The sequence below is a fragment of the Epinephelus moara genome, chromosome 19 (assembly GCF_006386435.1).
Source record: "Epinephelus moara isolate mb chromosome 19, YSFRI_EMoa_1.0, whole genome shotgun sequence".
Lineage (NCBI taxonomy): Eukaryota > Metazoa > Chordata > Actinopteri > Perciformes > Serranidae > Epinephelus > Epinephelus moara.
Genome location: NC_065524.1, coordinates 10,166,195 through 10,185,318, shown reverse-complemented (window position 1 = coordinate 10,185,318; position 19,124 = coordinate 10,166,195). Strand labels below are relative to the sequence as shown.

The 19,124-nt window shown below is 40.2% G+C and overlaps 1 protein-coding gene across 1 annotated transcript in view; it reads left to right on the top strand.

Annotated features, from left to right (window-relative positions):
- Positions 1–19,124, top strand: part of LOC126406584 (regulating synaptic membrane exocytosis protein 1-like) — a 131,064-nt gene that overhangs the window by 55,209 nt on the left and 56,731 nt on the right. Inside the window, exons 5-6 of the mRNA XM_050070944.1 lie at positions 14,022–14,284; positions 17,200–17,897. Of these exons, the coding sequence (XP_049926901.1) occupies positions 14,022–14,284; positions 17,200–17,897 (961 nt within the window). The remainder of the gene's footprint in view (positions 1–14,021; positions 14,285–17,199; positions 17,898–19,124) is intronic.

The following is a 19,124-nucleotide window of genomic DNA, read 5'->3' as shown; positions in this document are numbered from 1 at the left end:
GAGTGGCACACAGTAGTACAAAACTAGAAGTGTGAGTGAGACAGAGTAACTGGTTTGACGGATGTGACTAACACTCACCCCTCTTTGTCCCCAGAGCCTGTGGTAGTGGTTGTTAATTAGCCTAACACAGAAGCTGGTAATGAGCTTGATAACATCTCTATTTTGGACTATAGCACTGTTTAGTTTGGATTTGTCAGTTGAGACATTTCCAGAATTTCTGTCCATCCTCCTTATGGCCTTTTGTTTTGTCATGTCAGGGAGCGCACAAGAGCGCATAATCATGAAAAAAGTTCACCCTCTGGTACTTTAGTGCTGTTACATCATCAGCCTGTGATGTTCAGCACAATCCAGGAGTAACATTTGTGTTTTTTGACAAACTGTAGTGTTAAACTCTGTGTTAAACAAATAAAATCCCAGATCCAAAAACTTTATATACAAATCATAGCAATAGAATTTCTATGGATAATCCATAAAAAATTAATTCATCAAGCTGCTGTATAAATGTAATAGTTCAACATTTTGAGAGATATGCCTATTCTCCTTCTTTCTGAGAAGAGATTTTATGTTTTCCTTTCACATATTGAGACTATGAACAAAAAGAACCTCATCTTATGTGATATATACTGAAAGAAAATGGCAGCCACCAGTGAAAATGTTTTTTCAACACAGTGTGTTCTCCGGACAGTGAAACATTAGATCACCATCGACACGAGTCAATACAGTATCGATCAGTGGCACTATCACATTATCACAATGTAGCTTTATGAATACAGTATCTGCTGTCACAGCAGACATTCCCATGTTAGATTATAGGAATGTCTGTAGTAAAATCCTGCATATTTGTGAATGCGGGTACAATTTGAGGTTATTGTCCACCAGCGGCCCCTGGGGACCTCCATGCCTTGCTGCCGACACTGGCACAGAGCTTCAGATGAAAGCACTGAGCATTAGATCAAAACAATCGACACATCTCTGACAGTATGATTAGAACATTCGAAACACAAGTTTCATTCTTAGTGGTTTCTGAGATATGAGAAATACTTTCAAAGTGAATTAAATCATGTGACACCACTTTTACCATTTCAACATGGATTTGTTGTTCACAATGTAGCATTAACAGGGGAAATAATAGTGTGTTCCCTGGATGCATCAGTAGTGAGTTGTTCAGATTTTAATGCATTAGGGACACAGGACACGTACCTAGCAGCATCATTGTTGTCTATTTCTTGCCTTATTGTTTTCAGAAACATATTTTAGCGTGACGTTAAGATGTAAAAGTTTGTGAACCGGTGACCATGTTGGAAACAGCCAAGCGAAAACCAAGCACCGGCTGGACTAACTGTCTCATTTTACAGCTAAACAGTACACTAAAACATGTTTCTGGAAACATCTGAGGTGACAAATAGGCAGTGTAGTGACAGAATCTCTTCATATTCAGTCAGCGCTGCCTAGTTTGACAGTTTGACCCCAGTTTATGGGCAGTGATGGACATGGTTGACAGCTGCAAGACTCTAGCTTTAAAGGGATAGTGCACCCAAAAATGAAAATGCAGCCATTATCTACTCACCCATATGCGGAGGGAGGCTCAGGTGAAATTTTAGATTCCTCACAACACTTGCGGAGATCCAAGGGGAGAGGGGGTAGCAACACAACTCCACCTAATGGAGCAAGGGGAGAGGGGGTAGCAACACAACTCCACCTAATGGAGGCGCCCCAGATTCAAACGTCCAAAAACACATAATTGAAACCACAAAATATCTCCATACTGCTCGTCCGTAGTGATCCAAGTGTCCTGAAGCCCCGGCATAAAAAGTTGTTTGGAAAAACATCAGGACTTTGGCTCTCCATACTGCCATGGATAAAACAGTCTAAACAAAATGGCAAAAACTGTGTATAAAAAAGACATAATGATAATTTTAAATCCCCTGACAGGACAAAGGATCAGCCCTCTAACAGTAATTAATGTTGTGTGTTTTTCCTCACATCAGACAGGTGAAATATTGCAGACAGATTTCAAGTTTAACAGTGAAATAATCTAGCTGACAGATACACTGTAGCAGCCATCCTCAGAATAAATCCCGTTTTTATTTAAAGTAAAAGTCCAGACTCCTTTCCTTTAGAAAATTAAAAGTATTTTGTTCAGCCTTGTCAAGTTTATATTATTACAGGGATTTTTCAGTTTTGCTCCTTCAATGCAAATTCTCACTTTATTTGCAGTGGCATTAGTCGCAAAATATATATATAGATATAATCTTGAGAGACAAAGAGAAAAAAAAAGATAAAGTGTGAATGTAGGCAGCAGTGAAGAGCTTGCACTGGGAATTGAACCTCTCACACTGAGTTCACCCATCTCAGATACAGTACTGTACAGTCTGTAGTTACACAAATGGCCTGCTCTCTCCAGGAAACAAACACCTAGCTACACAAACTCTAAGATTTCACCACAGGATTATTCACTGTTACACCGCATCACACACACACAAGCACCCAAACGCACCATATACACATGAGCAATGATGCACACATGCGGATACGCACTCCAGCTCCTCGACAGACACAAATAGACACACACACAGATGGACACACACACACACGCAGATGCAGCAGGACGCAAAACAAACACACACAGGGGTTTGGTGTCCTAGTTTCCATCTGTGGAGAAGCTATTCTCTCTCTCTCTGGCTCGCTCCTTCACTCACAAACTCATCTCAGGGGGGGGTCTTACTGTGGTCATGTGACACATTGCTGCTGTTGTTGCAGTTTGTGTGTGTGTGGATAAGAGCAGGCGTTTGTATCTGCATGTGTGCATCGCTGCTCATGTGCATGTCTTTGATTGTATGTATGGTTTTGTTTGAGCACGAGCCGCCTATATGTATGTCCATCGTGTGTGTGTGTGTGTGTGTATGAGAGAGAGCTCACTGTCAGGCTGCTCTCTGCCTGCCTACGGTTCCTCCTCTCCGCTGCTTGTTTCACCATCAGAGTGTGATCTAATACAGGGATTACTTTGGGATTAAGTGAGTCTCTTATAAAATAACAGCTCACCGCTCCATATCTCCACAACACTGGCCATTTGTTCTGCGGTATCAACACACTCTAACAACGTCTCACAAAGGTGAAACACAATAACTGCTCCAGCAGGGAATGAAATGTGCTTAGAAAGGAGTACACCAACAGGAAAATTGACAGGTGAGACAATCTACCCAAAACATGGTGTAATCCTTTAAGTCAACCAGGAAATTTCACTCGCCAGTTTCATTTTTCAACACCTGAACAAATTAGAATTTATTTACTTTTTTTCCCCCTCTTTAATCAGAACTGGCAGTCCTATCAGCCACAACCAGAGTGAGTAAACTGTGATGTTTGGTTTGTGTTGATTATTAGCAACATGAATTCTAACGCTGAGAGATGTCATTTAGGCATTAGGATAATTAAATATGAACATAGAGCTTGATTTATGCTAATTTTAGAATACTTAAGCAGACATCAAAGAAAGGAAGCTATTAATTTGTGTTTTGGGGTAAGTGGCTCCACAGTACAGACATACATTTACAGTCCATGTAGAGACATGCCATGCAAAAGGCCAAATATAAAAGAGATACTGTCAAGTGTCTTATTTATGCTGCAACCCCTGGGTCTTCAACAGGGGGTCTGCGACCCCTAGGGGGTCCTCAGAGTTACTGCAGGGGAGCTGCCAAATTTAATTAATTAATTTTTTTCTTTCTTTCTTTTTTTTTTTTTTAAATTATTTTTAATTTGAAATAAGTTTGAAATACACATTAATATGAATCCAATATATTATTAGCAAAGATAAATTGACCTATTAATGGAATTTAAAAAAAAAAAAAAATTACAGAACACATTGATGTTAGGCTAACACTGAGTCCTTGTGTAATCATGTTCGCTAGCTAATGCTGGAACATGATGATGATGTGGTTATGGACAGGTGCTGCACCTGTCCATAACAGCGAGGCGAACTACTTAGCTAACATTATTATTGAAACATACTGGCCAATTATCTGTATCATTATTTTAAGTGTAGGGACATTCTTGTGAGCCACAATGGATCGTTTTGTAACTTTTCCAGCAAGAGACCCTGAAATACTGTCCATTTCAGACATGATGTAATGAATCGGCCAAAAGTTAGTATTTTAATAGCTTAGTATTGTATGCACCATAAAAAGGTATGTTTTGGCACTTTAGGCTGCTCTACATGTTATTGTAGGCCCATCTTAATATGCAACTCAGTTTTATTCAACATATTTAGTAGTGGGTCCTTGGCCTAAAAAACACTGAAGACCCCTGCTGCAACCTATTCAATACAAGTGTGAAGCAAAAAGTTTTTGTTGTATCGTGGAATAAATTAGATCAAGGAAAGTCAGATGCTCATTTGGCATTAGGATTGAACAGTTTTGAATATTGCACAAGTTTAAATCCAAAAACAGATACGGTATCAGCACATGTTCTGCTTTATTTAAAGCTGTTTTAATCAATATTTTTATGTTAACAGTGAATCAAATGACGATGTAATATGGGAAGTGTTGCTCCTAGTGGTGAACCCCTGGAACACTTGACAGTGTCAGGTAAAAATTAGTCTCAGGTAATAATAGTCTCAGTTCAAGCTATGGAGCTTTTTACAAAAACAATTTCTAAGGAGAAGTTCCCCAGTGACACTGTACAGATGTGCAGGTACACCACTAATCCCGCTGTTTGCATTGGGTACTCCGATGAAGTCACATCAGTTGGAATAACCTTTGTTTTTTTTATTTTGTGCATTTTGTAAAGAAATTGAAATGGAGGAATCAAACTTTTAAGCTAATTATGCTTACTGACCAGCACATAATAACAATAATAATAATAATAATAATAATAATAATAATAATAATAATTGCCATTACCTGTTATGACAAAGAGTTGTCCTACTGCATAGTCATGGCACAGAAATATATATATATTTTTTTATAATGCTATAAATATCTCACAGCAACAGCTTTATTTTAGAAATATTATACAAATCCAACTTGGAAACACAAGAGAAATGCACAAACTCTATAGGAAATATCAAGGCCAAAGATTTTGCTTCAATACTGGGGTGACACAGAACATGTTTGCATTCATTTTTGAGCATCAAACACTCAATTCTCTGCATTCCCTGCAATTTTTTATACACCAGTTTGTTTGTAAATGATGTAAATGTCTTAAATTTTCTTAAAATAAAAGTCCTCTGCTATTGTCATGTTTTATTTTGGGGGGTGCCCCTCCGGAAATCTACACATATAGTAAATACAGCTTACTATACTTAGTATGATGATGATTTATAAATCACCATTAAGCTATTATTGCATACAATAAATTTTTTTTATTTTGCTATAGTCCTAATTAATACCTATTTGGTACAGGAAACTATGGTATAGAAAACATAAAAACAAAATTAAATAGCGATAATTTAAAAAACCGTACGGCAGACAGGGTCGTCGTCATCAGGTCAGAGGTCAAACTCCGTCAGCAGCAGGTCACACAGCAGCTGAAGGGCAGGTTCAATAACGTTACGTCGCACTTGATGTTCTGCCAGCGAAAATGTCGTGGAGATGTTTCAACCAGCCATAGCTTGTTCTGGATAGAATATTCAACCACCCAGCAGGGCATGAATGTTACACCGTCCACGCTGCCGACTGTCGGTTTCCAGAAAACGCCGACATGCTTCTATCAAGGATGGAGTCCGAGCTGTGGGACGAGTAAGTGTGGCCACACCTTCCTGTTACCTGTAGCTAACGTTAGCATAGCGTTAGCACGGCGCCCACCATCCATGGAGAGCAGGCGCGCAGCGAATTTTAAATAAATGACGTATCTTATTTAACGTTAGCATTAAAGGCCAGTTTACTTTATGAACTGCGAGACAGGCCACTCATATTTTCTTGTATGTTACTTTTGACCAATATTACCGGGGAAAGATTGTCTTTGTGTGTAGAGGGAGGTGTGCTAGTTAGCTGGTTGGCAAGAATAAAGCTAACGTTAGCCAAAGTAACGTAAAACCGCCTAACAGCGCTGTTAGCCTGAGTCAGAAAATACTTTGTGACGAGGGGTGAATTACACTCTCCACATTTGCCAGGCTGACCTGTTTTTAAATACTGTACATTTTCTTGATTTCTAACCAGCTCCAGCACCTCTTAGTAAGCTTATTCTTCATCTATATTAGGATTTAGTTTTAGTCATTCCTCTTCTTCCTTTTATGTTTTTAATTGTTAAAATACTTATAGATGTGTGGAGTGATATAGAGGTCTCGAACCAGGGTCTATTTTTGTAGCAGCACACAGGGCCGCTGCTTGACATTGATTTCATTACAAATGGTACAAATCAGAAAATATTAATAATACTACTAATAAAAATAATAAAGAAAATTATAGAACAGACAGACACACATACATACATATGTGTGCAGTCTTTTTAATAAAATAAACAGAAGAATAATATTTTTATTGTAAGTATTACCATTATACACATAAAAGAAATACAGAACTGTCCCTTTAGTCACATGTAGCAGGAGAAAAGTCACAAAACTTTCCAAACTCTGCATATATGTTCCACTACAGAGGAAATTTTCAGCAGTTGCGGGAGGCTCTTGCACACATGTCTGCATTACCTGGCTGCAAGGTTGTTCATTATATTGTTAATTACTTTATTGTTATAGCAGACAGCTTCTGCATTGATGCTGATGACAGCAAGACCAAAGCTCAGCAGATGCAACCGATGGTATTAGTAACTGTAACAATGACTTAAAAGAGCGCAATGCCTAGTGAGATGTGGCGAGTGCAGCTCAAATCGTGTTGTGTCTGAAAGGGTCTTAACTGAAAGAGTTAATGCAATATGTATAATTAGGATTGATGATAATCATGTTAGGCTTTTGTGTCCCCCTGTGACACTGGTGCCCTATGCACAGCGCGTGATATGCATGCCCTTGGCGGCGGTGCTGGTAGCACATGTAGAAAGCTCCTGTTGCACTTCCACAGCCAGTTACATTTTAGTTTTAAAATGTTTTCAATCCCTGCCTTTCTGCATGTGTAGTTTCAGTCCAGAGGAGAAGGATCCTGTATATCCAAATGATCAAGAATGGTGGTTTTCTACTCTTTCTTCCCCTCTGGATTTGCCTCCACTGTTCAATGCCTCACTTCGATCCCCTGCAACATCTTGGTCTCCACCCCACAGAGCTCTAAGGACCAGGTTTGTGCCCCCAAATCAGTGGAGAACCAGGAAAGCTGCTGCATGGCAGCCCTATAAGACCAGGCAATACCATGGATGGAGACCATCTGTTTCCATGCAAGGCGGGTGTGGCTGCAACTGTGGCCCAAGAAGATACAGACAAAGGAGATGGAGGCCAAGAAGATGCCAGCCAGAAAGATACAGGCCAAGAGTGACATCTTGGGAGCACCTTCCTGTGGCCATCCAGCCTACAAAGTGGTACCAGGTTGTCGGGAGTATGCAGTGCAGCAACTGCAAAGCCCAGGGGAGGCACCAAATGACGTCTTGGATGTGTCAGAGATGCAAGGTTCCACTTTGTCTGAAGCCATATAGGAACTGCTATACCAAGTGGCACGGTCAGGGATGTGAGCTCAGAGGGTGGAGGTTGTCTTTCCAGGAGGAAAGGCAGTGAAAGTTTATTCTCCTGTGATGCGATGAGTTCTTGTGTTGAGCTGTGGAACCTCAGTTAGCCTGCAGGTTTTTCTTGTTTATCCTTTACTCTCAAATCTGTTGTTAACTTGTAAGATGCTGAATATTGTAATGGAGAGTATTGCTTTATGTTTACATGAGGGACATCACTTATTTTGACTTTTTCTGAGTTCCTTAAAGATTATTTATAACAAGAAAAAATCTCAAAAGTTGCAAAGGAGAAAATGTTTTACGGGGTGCACAACTGGTGTGCACTCCATTGTTACTCATATATTCCCTCTGTGATTAGCCTATATAGATGTTAGGGAAAACGGTTTCAATAAAGTTTTCCCGTTTCTGTAAATGTTTGTTTCTGATTAAATTGCAGAGAAGTTGTATGTGGTTGTTTTTGCATTATTTCTGTAATACCACTTGGAAGGCCCAATACTGTAGTGAAAAGGGAAACAGAACATAAATATTCAGAAGTCGGACAATGTAATGGGATGTCAATGAGATACATACAACTTCCTCATGTTTACCAGCTGCAAGATGATGGCATGTATTAAGTTTTAATATGTAACTCCCCGTGTATGATAAAGAACATATCCCTACTGTACCAACATTTATGTTAAAAGAAAGAAATATGAAATGTCTTATTTGTGATTGGACACTTCAGGTGACGTGTCTGTGGTATTTTTAGATCAAGGCTATTGACTAATTTTCTTAACAAATGACCCATGAGATTTTGCTCTCCATCCAGTGTTGTTGCATGTTCTGCACTCAGTTGTGCAGTTTAATTTGTCAAGGCTATTTTTGTGTTGCTTGGACCAAACAGGAATATTCCTGTCGACTGTACTGTGTAACTGCAGCAGCTCTGGATGGAAAAAAAACACCCAGACTATTTTTGACCATTTATACTGCAAAAAATACAGCAAAGCTGTTAATATTAGTAGAATTTCAATGGAAATTTCTTTTGCATTAAGTACTTGCAGCATTAGAAATAATAATGATACTCTTTTTGCTTTTATGATTCAATAGTGAAAGCTTTTTATTCTGTCAGTGTTGACCATGGATTATTTAGGTTAATTACTGTCACAGTTCTAAATCTGACTGAAGGAGGCGGTAAGCAGATCTTGAGAATTAATGCTGCACACTATCATCTCTGCAGTTTTCATAATTAAATTCAACTTTGGGTTTTGACATTCATTGTATTTGACCACCAGTAGGGGAAAGAAGTATCCAGATGCCTTACTCAAGTAAAAAATAAGAGAATAAGCCCAAGTAAACATACTTCATGAAATATTTTAGAATAACCTCTTTACAGGCATACAGAGACCTCTGCACACTGACGTCTACATCAAATTACTGTAGTGCTACAAACTGGTATACAAGTATTTTTTATTTTGGATAGTAATGTGGAACATTTTTAGCAATGCATTATATTCTCAGAATATAGCAAAAGCATAGCATGTTTAATATTCTGTGGGCCTTATTCACAGCACACACACACACACACACACACACACACATTTTGACTATTTATACTGGTGCTTCTCCTAATGTGACTCGTCAAACTATTAGAACCTCAAAAGTGTGACTGAGTAAATTTTATTGGCTACATTTATAGCCTAAACACTTAAAGGGATACAATTTTCAATCCGCTTTGTGTCATTGCCATGTGGGTAATATGTGTAAATGAACTGAGGTAGGCTTCCCTCCATCTTCTAGTGCATTCTAGTAGGTCTAGGTTTTCTTCCTCTTGAGCAAAAGCGAATGTCAGCCCCTTTTCTGGTCATGTAGCACAAATTTTAAAAGTATTTGTGACTTTCACTGCATAGACAGTCTAATTTTATGATAAGACCTCTCTGGCAGTGAAATACTTTTTTGATTGCATAGGCCACTTACTGAGCAAAACTGTTGAACAATTGATAGTTCCAGCTTCTTATGTATGAGAATTTCTTGCTTTTCTTTTTTAATAATTGTAAATGTAATATTTGGGATTTTGGACTTATATTATAATTTCACTTTGGGAACTTGCATGGGCATTTTAATAAACTTTTAATAGCATTTAATGGAGAAAGAAAATGATTACTAGTTGCCAGTTATGTTCCAGCTCTGTGGTGCAAAAAATGTTGAGCAATTTATTTATTTTTTGATAACTCGATAGCGTTTCTTACACCTTTCCAGAAGTGTTCAAACTCGCTCACAGTATTTTGGATCCTGAAGATGTTCACTGTGGTTTTTCTGTTGACACTGTTACGAGCAGGTTGATTTTTATTCCAATTTAACGCCTGCTTGTGCACCTTTTGACATCAGAAACGGTTAGATGAAATGCGGGAATTAAATGAAGGAGCTACAGTAATATCCCTGAAGGATGATTTGCAGTCCCTTTCTATGACTACATAGCAAATAGCCATCACTACCTGCCTGTAAATGTATGAACAAGTAGACTAGCACTGCAGTGTCGATCTGGCAGCCATCCACCTCGTCGGTCTGGCTGCAGAAAATCACAGATTGGTGGATGTTTTCACCAAAGCTATAATGTCCCACATGAGGCAGTGTTTTGCTTTCTTTGCTGTGTATGTATGTGTGAGTGTGTGTGTGTTGAGCACACGTTTTCCCTCTCTCCCTGGTGGTGCTGGGGTGTTTGGCAGGATAAATATAGCTGCGTTGGTGTAAAGCTGTTTTCTCCTCGGCTTTTGTAGCTTTAATCAAAAGCAATCTGGAGGAGGGAGAAATGGAAGGGAAAGGGGGGGTGAGAGAGAGGGAGAACAGGAGGAGGGAGGAGGGAGGGAGAGAGGAAGGGTAAGAGGAAGAGGGGGAGGTGGGTGGGGAGGGTGGCCGATGCCAGAGTGTTTTATTTTAGCTCTCTTTAAAGAGTCATTGGGGAGTGTTCAGGAGTAATGAGAACCCTGGTGGCTGGAGGAGAGGGACTGACTCTAACCTCCCCTCGCTCTCTTCCTCCATCCTCTCTCTGTCTCTTTATTTCCCGCCCAACCTCACTTCCCCTGTCATCCCCTCTTTCTCATTCGGGCTCTGATGTCAACACAGGACTGTGACTACGGCTGCGTTCACACTGCAGGCCCTCATGCTCCGCTCTGTCTTGCTGGATGAATCCTCGTATCTATTCTAGGATGTAACCCACATCCCTCATCGATATGAACTGACAGCGATGTTGACAAGACGTGTGCACAGAGGAACAGTCATCAAAGACGTCACATTTGTTTTTAATGCATTTCAGTTAGTGTACGTAATAAGTCTAGCTGGCTAGTACAGGCTTCCTTTTCAATGCTGTGTGTAATTGTCTTCTATGATACCAGTCAGTGAAAGTGCTGTAGATAAGAATTGTTGCAATTCACGAAGAGAAAAAAATAGACAAACAAAAGTTTAAGTACTTAAAAAATGAAAACATAAAAGTATTGAAAAAAAAAACACCTTACAGGCATACAAACTTGTCACCTGGCAAAATTCACCATTTTGAATCCACGTTACCTACGTGAGTTTTATGAAATGGGCAATGTGAAGATGTTTCCACAGAACTTGGGAAAGGTTGCTGCATTTACATGCTTCTGAAATGGTCCCATTTCCTGAGCTGGGAAGTCATTCTTCCAACTTTGTTGTGTTAATGAGTTTTTAAAGGCACAGACACAGAAAACGCAGTTTAGAGAACTAGCAGCGGCGAAGGCCCCCTGCTGCGTTGCCTGACATTGCCATGTCTTGGCCAAAAAGTTACACTTGAACACCCTGCAAAGACTACAGACAACAGCCAACCAGCACACATGTTCTATGCCTGCATGAGAGGAAATAACTTTCCACACCAGTAGATGGTGGTAATCTGTAATTGTCATTTACAGTAAAAAGGGAAACTGGAGGGCCACTCTTGACGCTAGTTAGCCAGCTAGCACATTAACAACACAATCCAACGCGTACAATGTACTGTGCGCTAGTGAACAAAAACACAAACCATCACGAAACGCTTCTGCTAAAGAGCACAACGGCTAAATAAAAATAATCTTACTTTATGGAACAAGTGTGTTTTGGTCTCACTCCCTCTTGACTTCAGCTCTTTGTCTGCTTTAGCCTCTCCTCATGCACTGGGCTGAACTGCCAAAGTTGTGTTATATTTTATTGCTCAGAGCATTTAAACAACACACTGATAACAGTTTGAAGCTTTATATTTCAAAATGATTTTGATAAAAGTTTGCTTTTCTTGACTCATGCTAATACATAACTTTTTTTAATAATCTAGTTGGACAGCAACCTAATATATTACAAATTACGTGTGGGCAAAAAATTGACACAATTTGTGAATCAATAAGAAGTTTATTACCATCAACCAAACGTTTACATTCATCTGCCATTTTTCTGCATATATAATGTTAACTCAGCAACGTGCACCAAAATTTTCAAACACTTTCTTGGTGTTGTTCCAACTTCAAGGGGCGTTCAGGTGAATTTTCTCTGTTGGGAGCTAATTTTTCTGATTATTCCGACAGCACATGAATGCAGGGTATGTGCCTGTACGTTTGAAAACACACTTTGTTTTATGCCATGCAGGTGAAGTAAAATACATTATTTTGTAAGATGTCACCCTGATGGCGATTCATATATCTGTTAGTGTGTTTATGGGAATTCTTATTACGTGTTAGCATTGAGCTAATGGACTAAGCACCAGTTATTACTTGAAATTATCTGTTACAAGTAAAAGTCCTGCATTTAAAATTTTACCTCAGCAAAAGTACAAACGTATTAGCATCAAAATACACTTTATTTACCAAAAGTAAAATTACTTATTATGTAGAATGGCCATTTTCAGAAAAATATATATTATAGTACTGAATTATAGGCTAATAATTGATGCATTAATGTGTTAACACTTTAATGTTGAAGCTGGTAAATGTGGAAAATGTTTGTAAGGCTCTGTATGTACACCGCCAGGAAGCAGTCAAGTCTTATTCATGATAATACACATAATTTATTTGGTAATTTAATTATTAATTTGAGTCTTGTAACTAGAAATTAAAGTTATCAAAAAAACAAAGCAAAATAGTGCAGTAAAAAGTACAATATTTTGTTCTGGGATGGTGTGAAGTCAAAGTATAAAGTTTCAGAAAATGGAATACTTAAATAAATTACAAATACTTTAGATAAATTAGTTCCAGGGTACGTTTTTTACCCATATTCTCATGCTCAAATCATTTGTAAATCCACATTTTAAAGCTGATGTTTTAACTTTATTCAGTTTGCATGCCTGAACTTAATGTCAAGGTAGCATTAGACAAATTCTGAGTTGGGTGTTCACATGTAGGTCAAATGCTTTGGGATCCCATTTTGTAGCACATATCCAAGTAGCACACTGTGATATCTAAATATGCAAAAGTCTCTAAGTAGTTAATCATCTTGTCCTCTATAAATCAATGCTTTTGCTGGAAAAAAATAATGTTACTTAGTGCTCCTCCTATAGAACTCCAAGCAAAGAAAATCTGCCTGTGAATCAAAGTTTCTGTGGGAGCAAACTGTCAAATGATAAATACCCAAAGAGACAGAGAGAGAGGAATGTGTGTGTGACTCTCAAGAAGGATCTTACATAGTGTGTATAAAATCACTTGGTTGTTCATCACTCAGAATGTGTTGTCATCAGATACTGTATGTGTTACATACTGAAACGGACATGAATTGTCTTTCAGAAAGAAAAAAAAAGAACAAAGTCAAAATTTACAATTAAGATTTAGAAGTACGATGCATGTTTTTGTGTACACACTGAACAAAATGTGAGGTAAAAAAAAAAATCTGAAATTGGACACTGAGCTGTAGTGTGTGAATACAGCCAATGTATAGTCAAGTGTGCATATGTGTGATGGGAAAAATAGAAAGAAAGAAGACGGGAGATATTATTTTGGCAGGGAGTTGAATATCCTTTCATTATCCAGTTGGCTTTGTGTGCTTCGTTTGGAGGCCAGAAGCAGCCCACAGTGGAAGCCAAGCTGCTCCCTGGTATAACTGCCATGATGTTGATCTTAAAAAGCTCCCATAAAAGCCTTTTTCTGGACCACTCATTGGCAGCTCTTTAGGAAGTGCATTGTTCCATTTCCTGTTTGACAGTCACTGCGATTGAAGCTGGGCGTCAGATTAGTGGTTGGCAAAGTATGGGCTGAGATGGTTTTCAGTGGCTGCAGCAAAGAATAGTTCCTTCCTGTTGGAGACATTATGAAGATACTAATGTCAGCTGCATTAAATACCTCAGACAGACAGTTCTCTGTAATGTTATGTATATATATGTATATATGTGATTATCTATTCTGTTAGTACAAAGGCTTTCTGATGAAATTTGTGTCCCATAGCTGTGATTGTAATCTATCCCCATGCTTCTTTTCACCTAGGTGATCTGGGTGTGTAATAACTGCCGGAAGCAGCAGGAGATCCTGACCAAGCCAGGCGAGTGGTTCACCGGTCCACCTGGGAAACTCGGTTCAGCCGTCAGCGAGCCGTCTGTGTGCCAACAGCAAGGTGACAAGAAGCTCCGGTCTCGCTCCCAAGCACCCCCGGGCTCCATCACAGCAATCCAAGACCCCAACCGGCCCGGCGCACCTGGGACTGTACCTGGCACTGACTCTCGGTCACGTAGCGAACCACCACGAGACACGTAAGTTGAAGCCATGTCCTAGAACTTGTGCTATAAAACACAGTAAGGGCAGCATTCAGAGTGATTAAGTTTAAACCTATAGTGATGCTGTAACGGAATCACAACCTTTATTTAATTAGCAATATTTGACATGCTACAATACGCAACCTTTAAACAGACACAGGAAGTGTATTGTCTCCTCCGCAAAACAAACCATCAAAAACATTTGTAGTCTTTGAACCTATGCATCTGAAGACACAAATGGGTGATAGATTAAAGGAAACCAACATAATATGTCATTGGAACTCTAGTGGAGGAAAGGCAATCATAAGGCGGATTTATACATGTGCGTCTGCTCTGTGCAGAGCCTATATTGTAGCCTAAGTACGTGGCTTACGCCATTGTGAGCATTTTTACTTGTATGGTGATGTGTTTGTGTCACTCTGCAATTACTGCTCTAAAACACGAGTTGGCGATGGGTTTTCTGTGGAGTGCTGGAAAGTTGAGTTGATGTAAAACACACCCAAACCACACATTAAACATGGCTTAACATCAACAATTTCAAACACAAGTACACAAATCGGCTTCATCATATCTCGCAGGATTCACAGACAAAACACTTGTCTTTTGCTGGACACATTTTCCCCACAAATACAACATGCTAATGTTAATAGCACAAGCCTATGGCATTTTACATTGTGTAAATTAGCCTAGTTGCTAGTGGAGATTTCCTCTACTCATATGAAGACAGGGACAACAGCAACACTTAACGAAGGTAACGTTACAAAATTCAGCTCCATTACAGCTCACAAGGTTCACCGACAAACAAACTAATGCTAAACACGTTTTCCAAATAAATACAACATGCTAATGTTACTAGCACAAGCCTATGGCATTTTACACTGTATAAATTAGCCTAGCAACTATATGAAGCCAAGATAAATCAAACACAGAACTTAAAATGTTATTTTGTGGGGGCTTTATTGTCTTCACAATTTATGTTTCTTGTCTATGAAATTAAAGTAAATAAAAGCTTTGTTTCCACTGAGGGAAATGGTTTCAGCTTACAAAAACAGACAGGAAGTCTGTTACTCTGCGCTGACGCAGAGCCTACACCGTAGGTATGGTGGTGATTTGATGCAGAAGTATAAATCCCGCTGTGAGATATTTCTGTATTTGGCGAGAATGTTGTCTGAAGCCCTTTTACGACATGGAATATGTAACATGGAATTGCAGGCTTATCTATCTGTGAGTGTAAGGGATGGGCTTTTGTCACATGTAACAGACATTGGTGTCTGTTACATTAATTAAAAAAAAAAAACTAAATTGAGGCAGCAGAGGGATCCATATTATGTCTTTTAGTTCCTTGTAAGGGTCATGCTCCCAAAAACACTGGACCCTACAAATACCATAATGCATCTCACTAGTGTCATTCTTCAGACCCATTCATAGATGTATAATAATAACTAGATATGAGTCACCAAGATGGTGCATTTTCAGTCCAGTGGAATTGGTGGCATGGTGCAAACACCCAAAAAAGTTTATAGCTTCTGGGTTTAATTCTGGGGGAAGGGGGCCCACTCACTATGCACGGTAGTGTTTATCAAGTGCTTTTTCAGAGTTTCTGTTTTCACAGGCAGAGTTGGACTAACCATACCTAGTAAAGTGATCCTTGTATGTGGAATTGGTTTAAATTGCATTCTCTCAGCTTCCAGAAAGAAAGCAGCATGTCTAGAATATGTTAATATTTGTATTATCGAGCATTATCTCCTGCATTCATCATTTGCTTCTTTTATACAGTGGTGCATTATGTCACTTAAGCAAGCAGTCTGACGTTGTTTCCTATGCCACTCTGAGTGTAATGGAAGAACGCAGTCCGTTCCAAAACACCTGATAGTAGAATGTGTTGTGACTTTCTATTAGTGGACATTAATGTTAACAATGAAACGCTAACAGATGCAAAATCACATCAGTATTTGTTCGTGTTGTTGTGAGGGAAGTAGAAGCTAAAAGCAGTTTGCCTGAGTGTCAGACTGAAGCTCCCAGAACCTTCAGTCTGACATGGCTTCCATTGAAGGCGATTTACAAGGGGGAGGGAATTTGATTTTTCCCTAACCAATCAGTAGAGATCAACGACTCACCCAGAATCTGACGTCATTAGTATCCATGCCTCGGGGGTGCCGAAAACAAGCGAGCATTGCCCGTTTAAAATGTCTCCGTCGTCGTGCATGCCCAGCTGCATCGCCGTTAAATCCAGTTTAGCAGCTTCCTTAATTTGGTCCTCCATTAACGCGAGTAGTGGCGAAATACCTCGATAGCATCATTAATGTGGTCTGTAGGATCTGTAGCGGTCGCCATTGTTGCTATCCTTACCAGTTACCCACCGGCGTACAGCTTGACATCAGCGTGGCGCTGATTGGCTAATCGCTAGACCCCCGGCGTTCATTGGTCCGTCCATCGTTTGGACGAGATAAATCGCAAATTCATTGAAGTATGCCAGACCAGAGATGCAAGCCTACTCAGTTGAGTGGGCAGGGTCTATGGTCTGGAACCAGGCTAAAAAGCAGTCAAATACAGTAGGGTCTCTCACAAATCATTTACTCAGCTCCATTAGTTAAACTAGTTACCTTCCATCTCCACATGTGGTGTTACAAGAGTCAGCGGCAGTTAAACAATTAAAATCTCTGGACATACTGTTGTATGTGACTTTCATGTAGTGCTGAAACAATTAGTAGACCAATCGGTTGGTCAGCCCTTTCACCCTGTAACCTGGCTTTGTGAGCTTCTCCAGAGAAGCTAATATTACACAACATTTCTCCAAGCATGTAAATACAGTATCCAGTGATTTATGTGCCCGAAATTAAATACTTTGTCTGTCAACAGCTGTCACCTATTCTTTTCTTTCTCTCTCCGTCCCCATATTGATTCCTCCCCAGGAGAAATGGGAGGGGAGGCGGAGGAGCTGGTCGAGGAGAGCGTCGGCCAGGTCAGCCCAGATTGCAGACCCAGGTCTCCATGGACCGGGACCTCCGGGGGGAGTCCAGGGAGCGCAGGGAAAGCCGGCGGCTGACAAAGGGACGCTCTCTGGAGCACGATCCTGTGGGAGGAGGTGGTGGGGTGAGACGGACAGAAGAGGGGGGTTACCACCACATGGACCACAGCGGTGCCCCCCCTCGCCAAGCAGGGCCGGTCCCTCCTGGAGGCCGGGGCCACCCTATGCCCATGCAGGGTCGTGGCATGGGCGTAGCGGGGGATGTCGGGGATGGCGTGCGGCCCGGTCAGAGGACGGTGGGTGGGGTTGGCGGGCCACATGAACACGCCCTTGCTCAGCAACCCCCTCCCCCTGAACTCAGAGAACCTCCCGGCTCGGGCCCTGGCTCAACCCCAGGCCAGGGACCCGTAGTGAGACGGACCAAACGGGAGAAGGCTGAGAGCATGCTGCGCAATGACTCGCTAAGCTCTGACCAATCGGAATCTCTGCGTCCGCCGCCACCGAGGCCCTACAAGTCAAAACGAGGGTTGGGGGCGGGAGGGAAGAGGCAAACCAGCGTCAGCAGTTCAGAGGAGGAGGGAGGGACCACGCCTGAGTACAGCAGCTGTGAGGACGCTGAGATCGAAAGTGTCAGCGAGAGAGGTGAGAGACAAGATCAATCTTCACTTTTTGTCCATGAAAATACTGTCGTTGATTTCAGTCAGGGAGGGTGTGGGAAGTATTGACATCTGTCTGTTCATTCATCTGTTTATTCATCAATCACATGAGATATCTGAGGAAATTTGATTTTGAGAAAATTTGAGGGAATGATCCGTCTCAGCACTGCTTTATGACACTGCCTAGGGCCAAGAAGGTACTTTTAACTACAGGTCAGCAATAAAAATCACAATAACCGCTCATATGTCTCCGATCACATATTACATTTGATATACATGTCCTGTCCTATTTCCTATAGGACAATCATACTCCACCCTAAAAGTGTCTTTTGAAGTGTATGTAAAATGTTTCCTCTTTATGTGTAAGGCTGCGACCATCAGCCTGAATTAATGTCAGCAGCCAGTGCATAGCAATATAAATAATAAACTATTTAGGAAATTATAGAACTGGTGCACCAACAGACATGAAACTGTGACTTTTGATGTCAGTTAAACTTGACAAAAAAGAAAGTAAAGCGAGTTTTTCTGAAGACTTGTAGACATGTCTCCATCTGCTGGTGGGCCATCACGATAAGATTATGCATGCATAATATGTTAATTCCACTACAGAAGAGACTTGATGATCACTAAAATTAAGTAGGGAAAAAGTGGATATATCGATATTGGTATTGGTTATTGGCCAAATAAGTTGTTATATAATGGGATATCAGATATCGGCAAACAAATCCAATACCGTGCATCCCTACTTTTTTTTTTTTTTCTCAAAAGTGTGGAACCCACAATTAATTTTATTTTTTGCAGCATTGTGGGACAATAATGCACATCAACATCTTGTTTAAAAATCAAGCATTTTTTTGTTCGTGTGCTTAGTTTTTGAGCATTATGTTATGTAATATTGTCTCCTCACCAGAATGAATACACGACAGACTAAAGACCTGTCTAGAATTAGAATGTAGTTATAGAATTCAGGCACAGCTGTAAGTTTAGACACCGAAACACACAGTTCACAGTAACTTCTGGGTATAAAATCCCGTGTCATGTACATGAAATGAAATTTTGCTGAGCACACACTGCCTTAAAGGGAAATTTCGGTTTATTTCAGCCCGTCTCCTATCGTCCTAAATTTGTTTCAAGTGACTAGTGACATAAAAATAATAGTTAGCATGTTAGCCATTAGCCTAGATACAGCCAGGGCACATAGTAGCGTCAGACC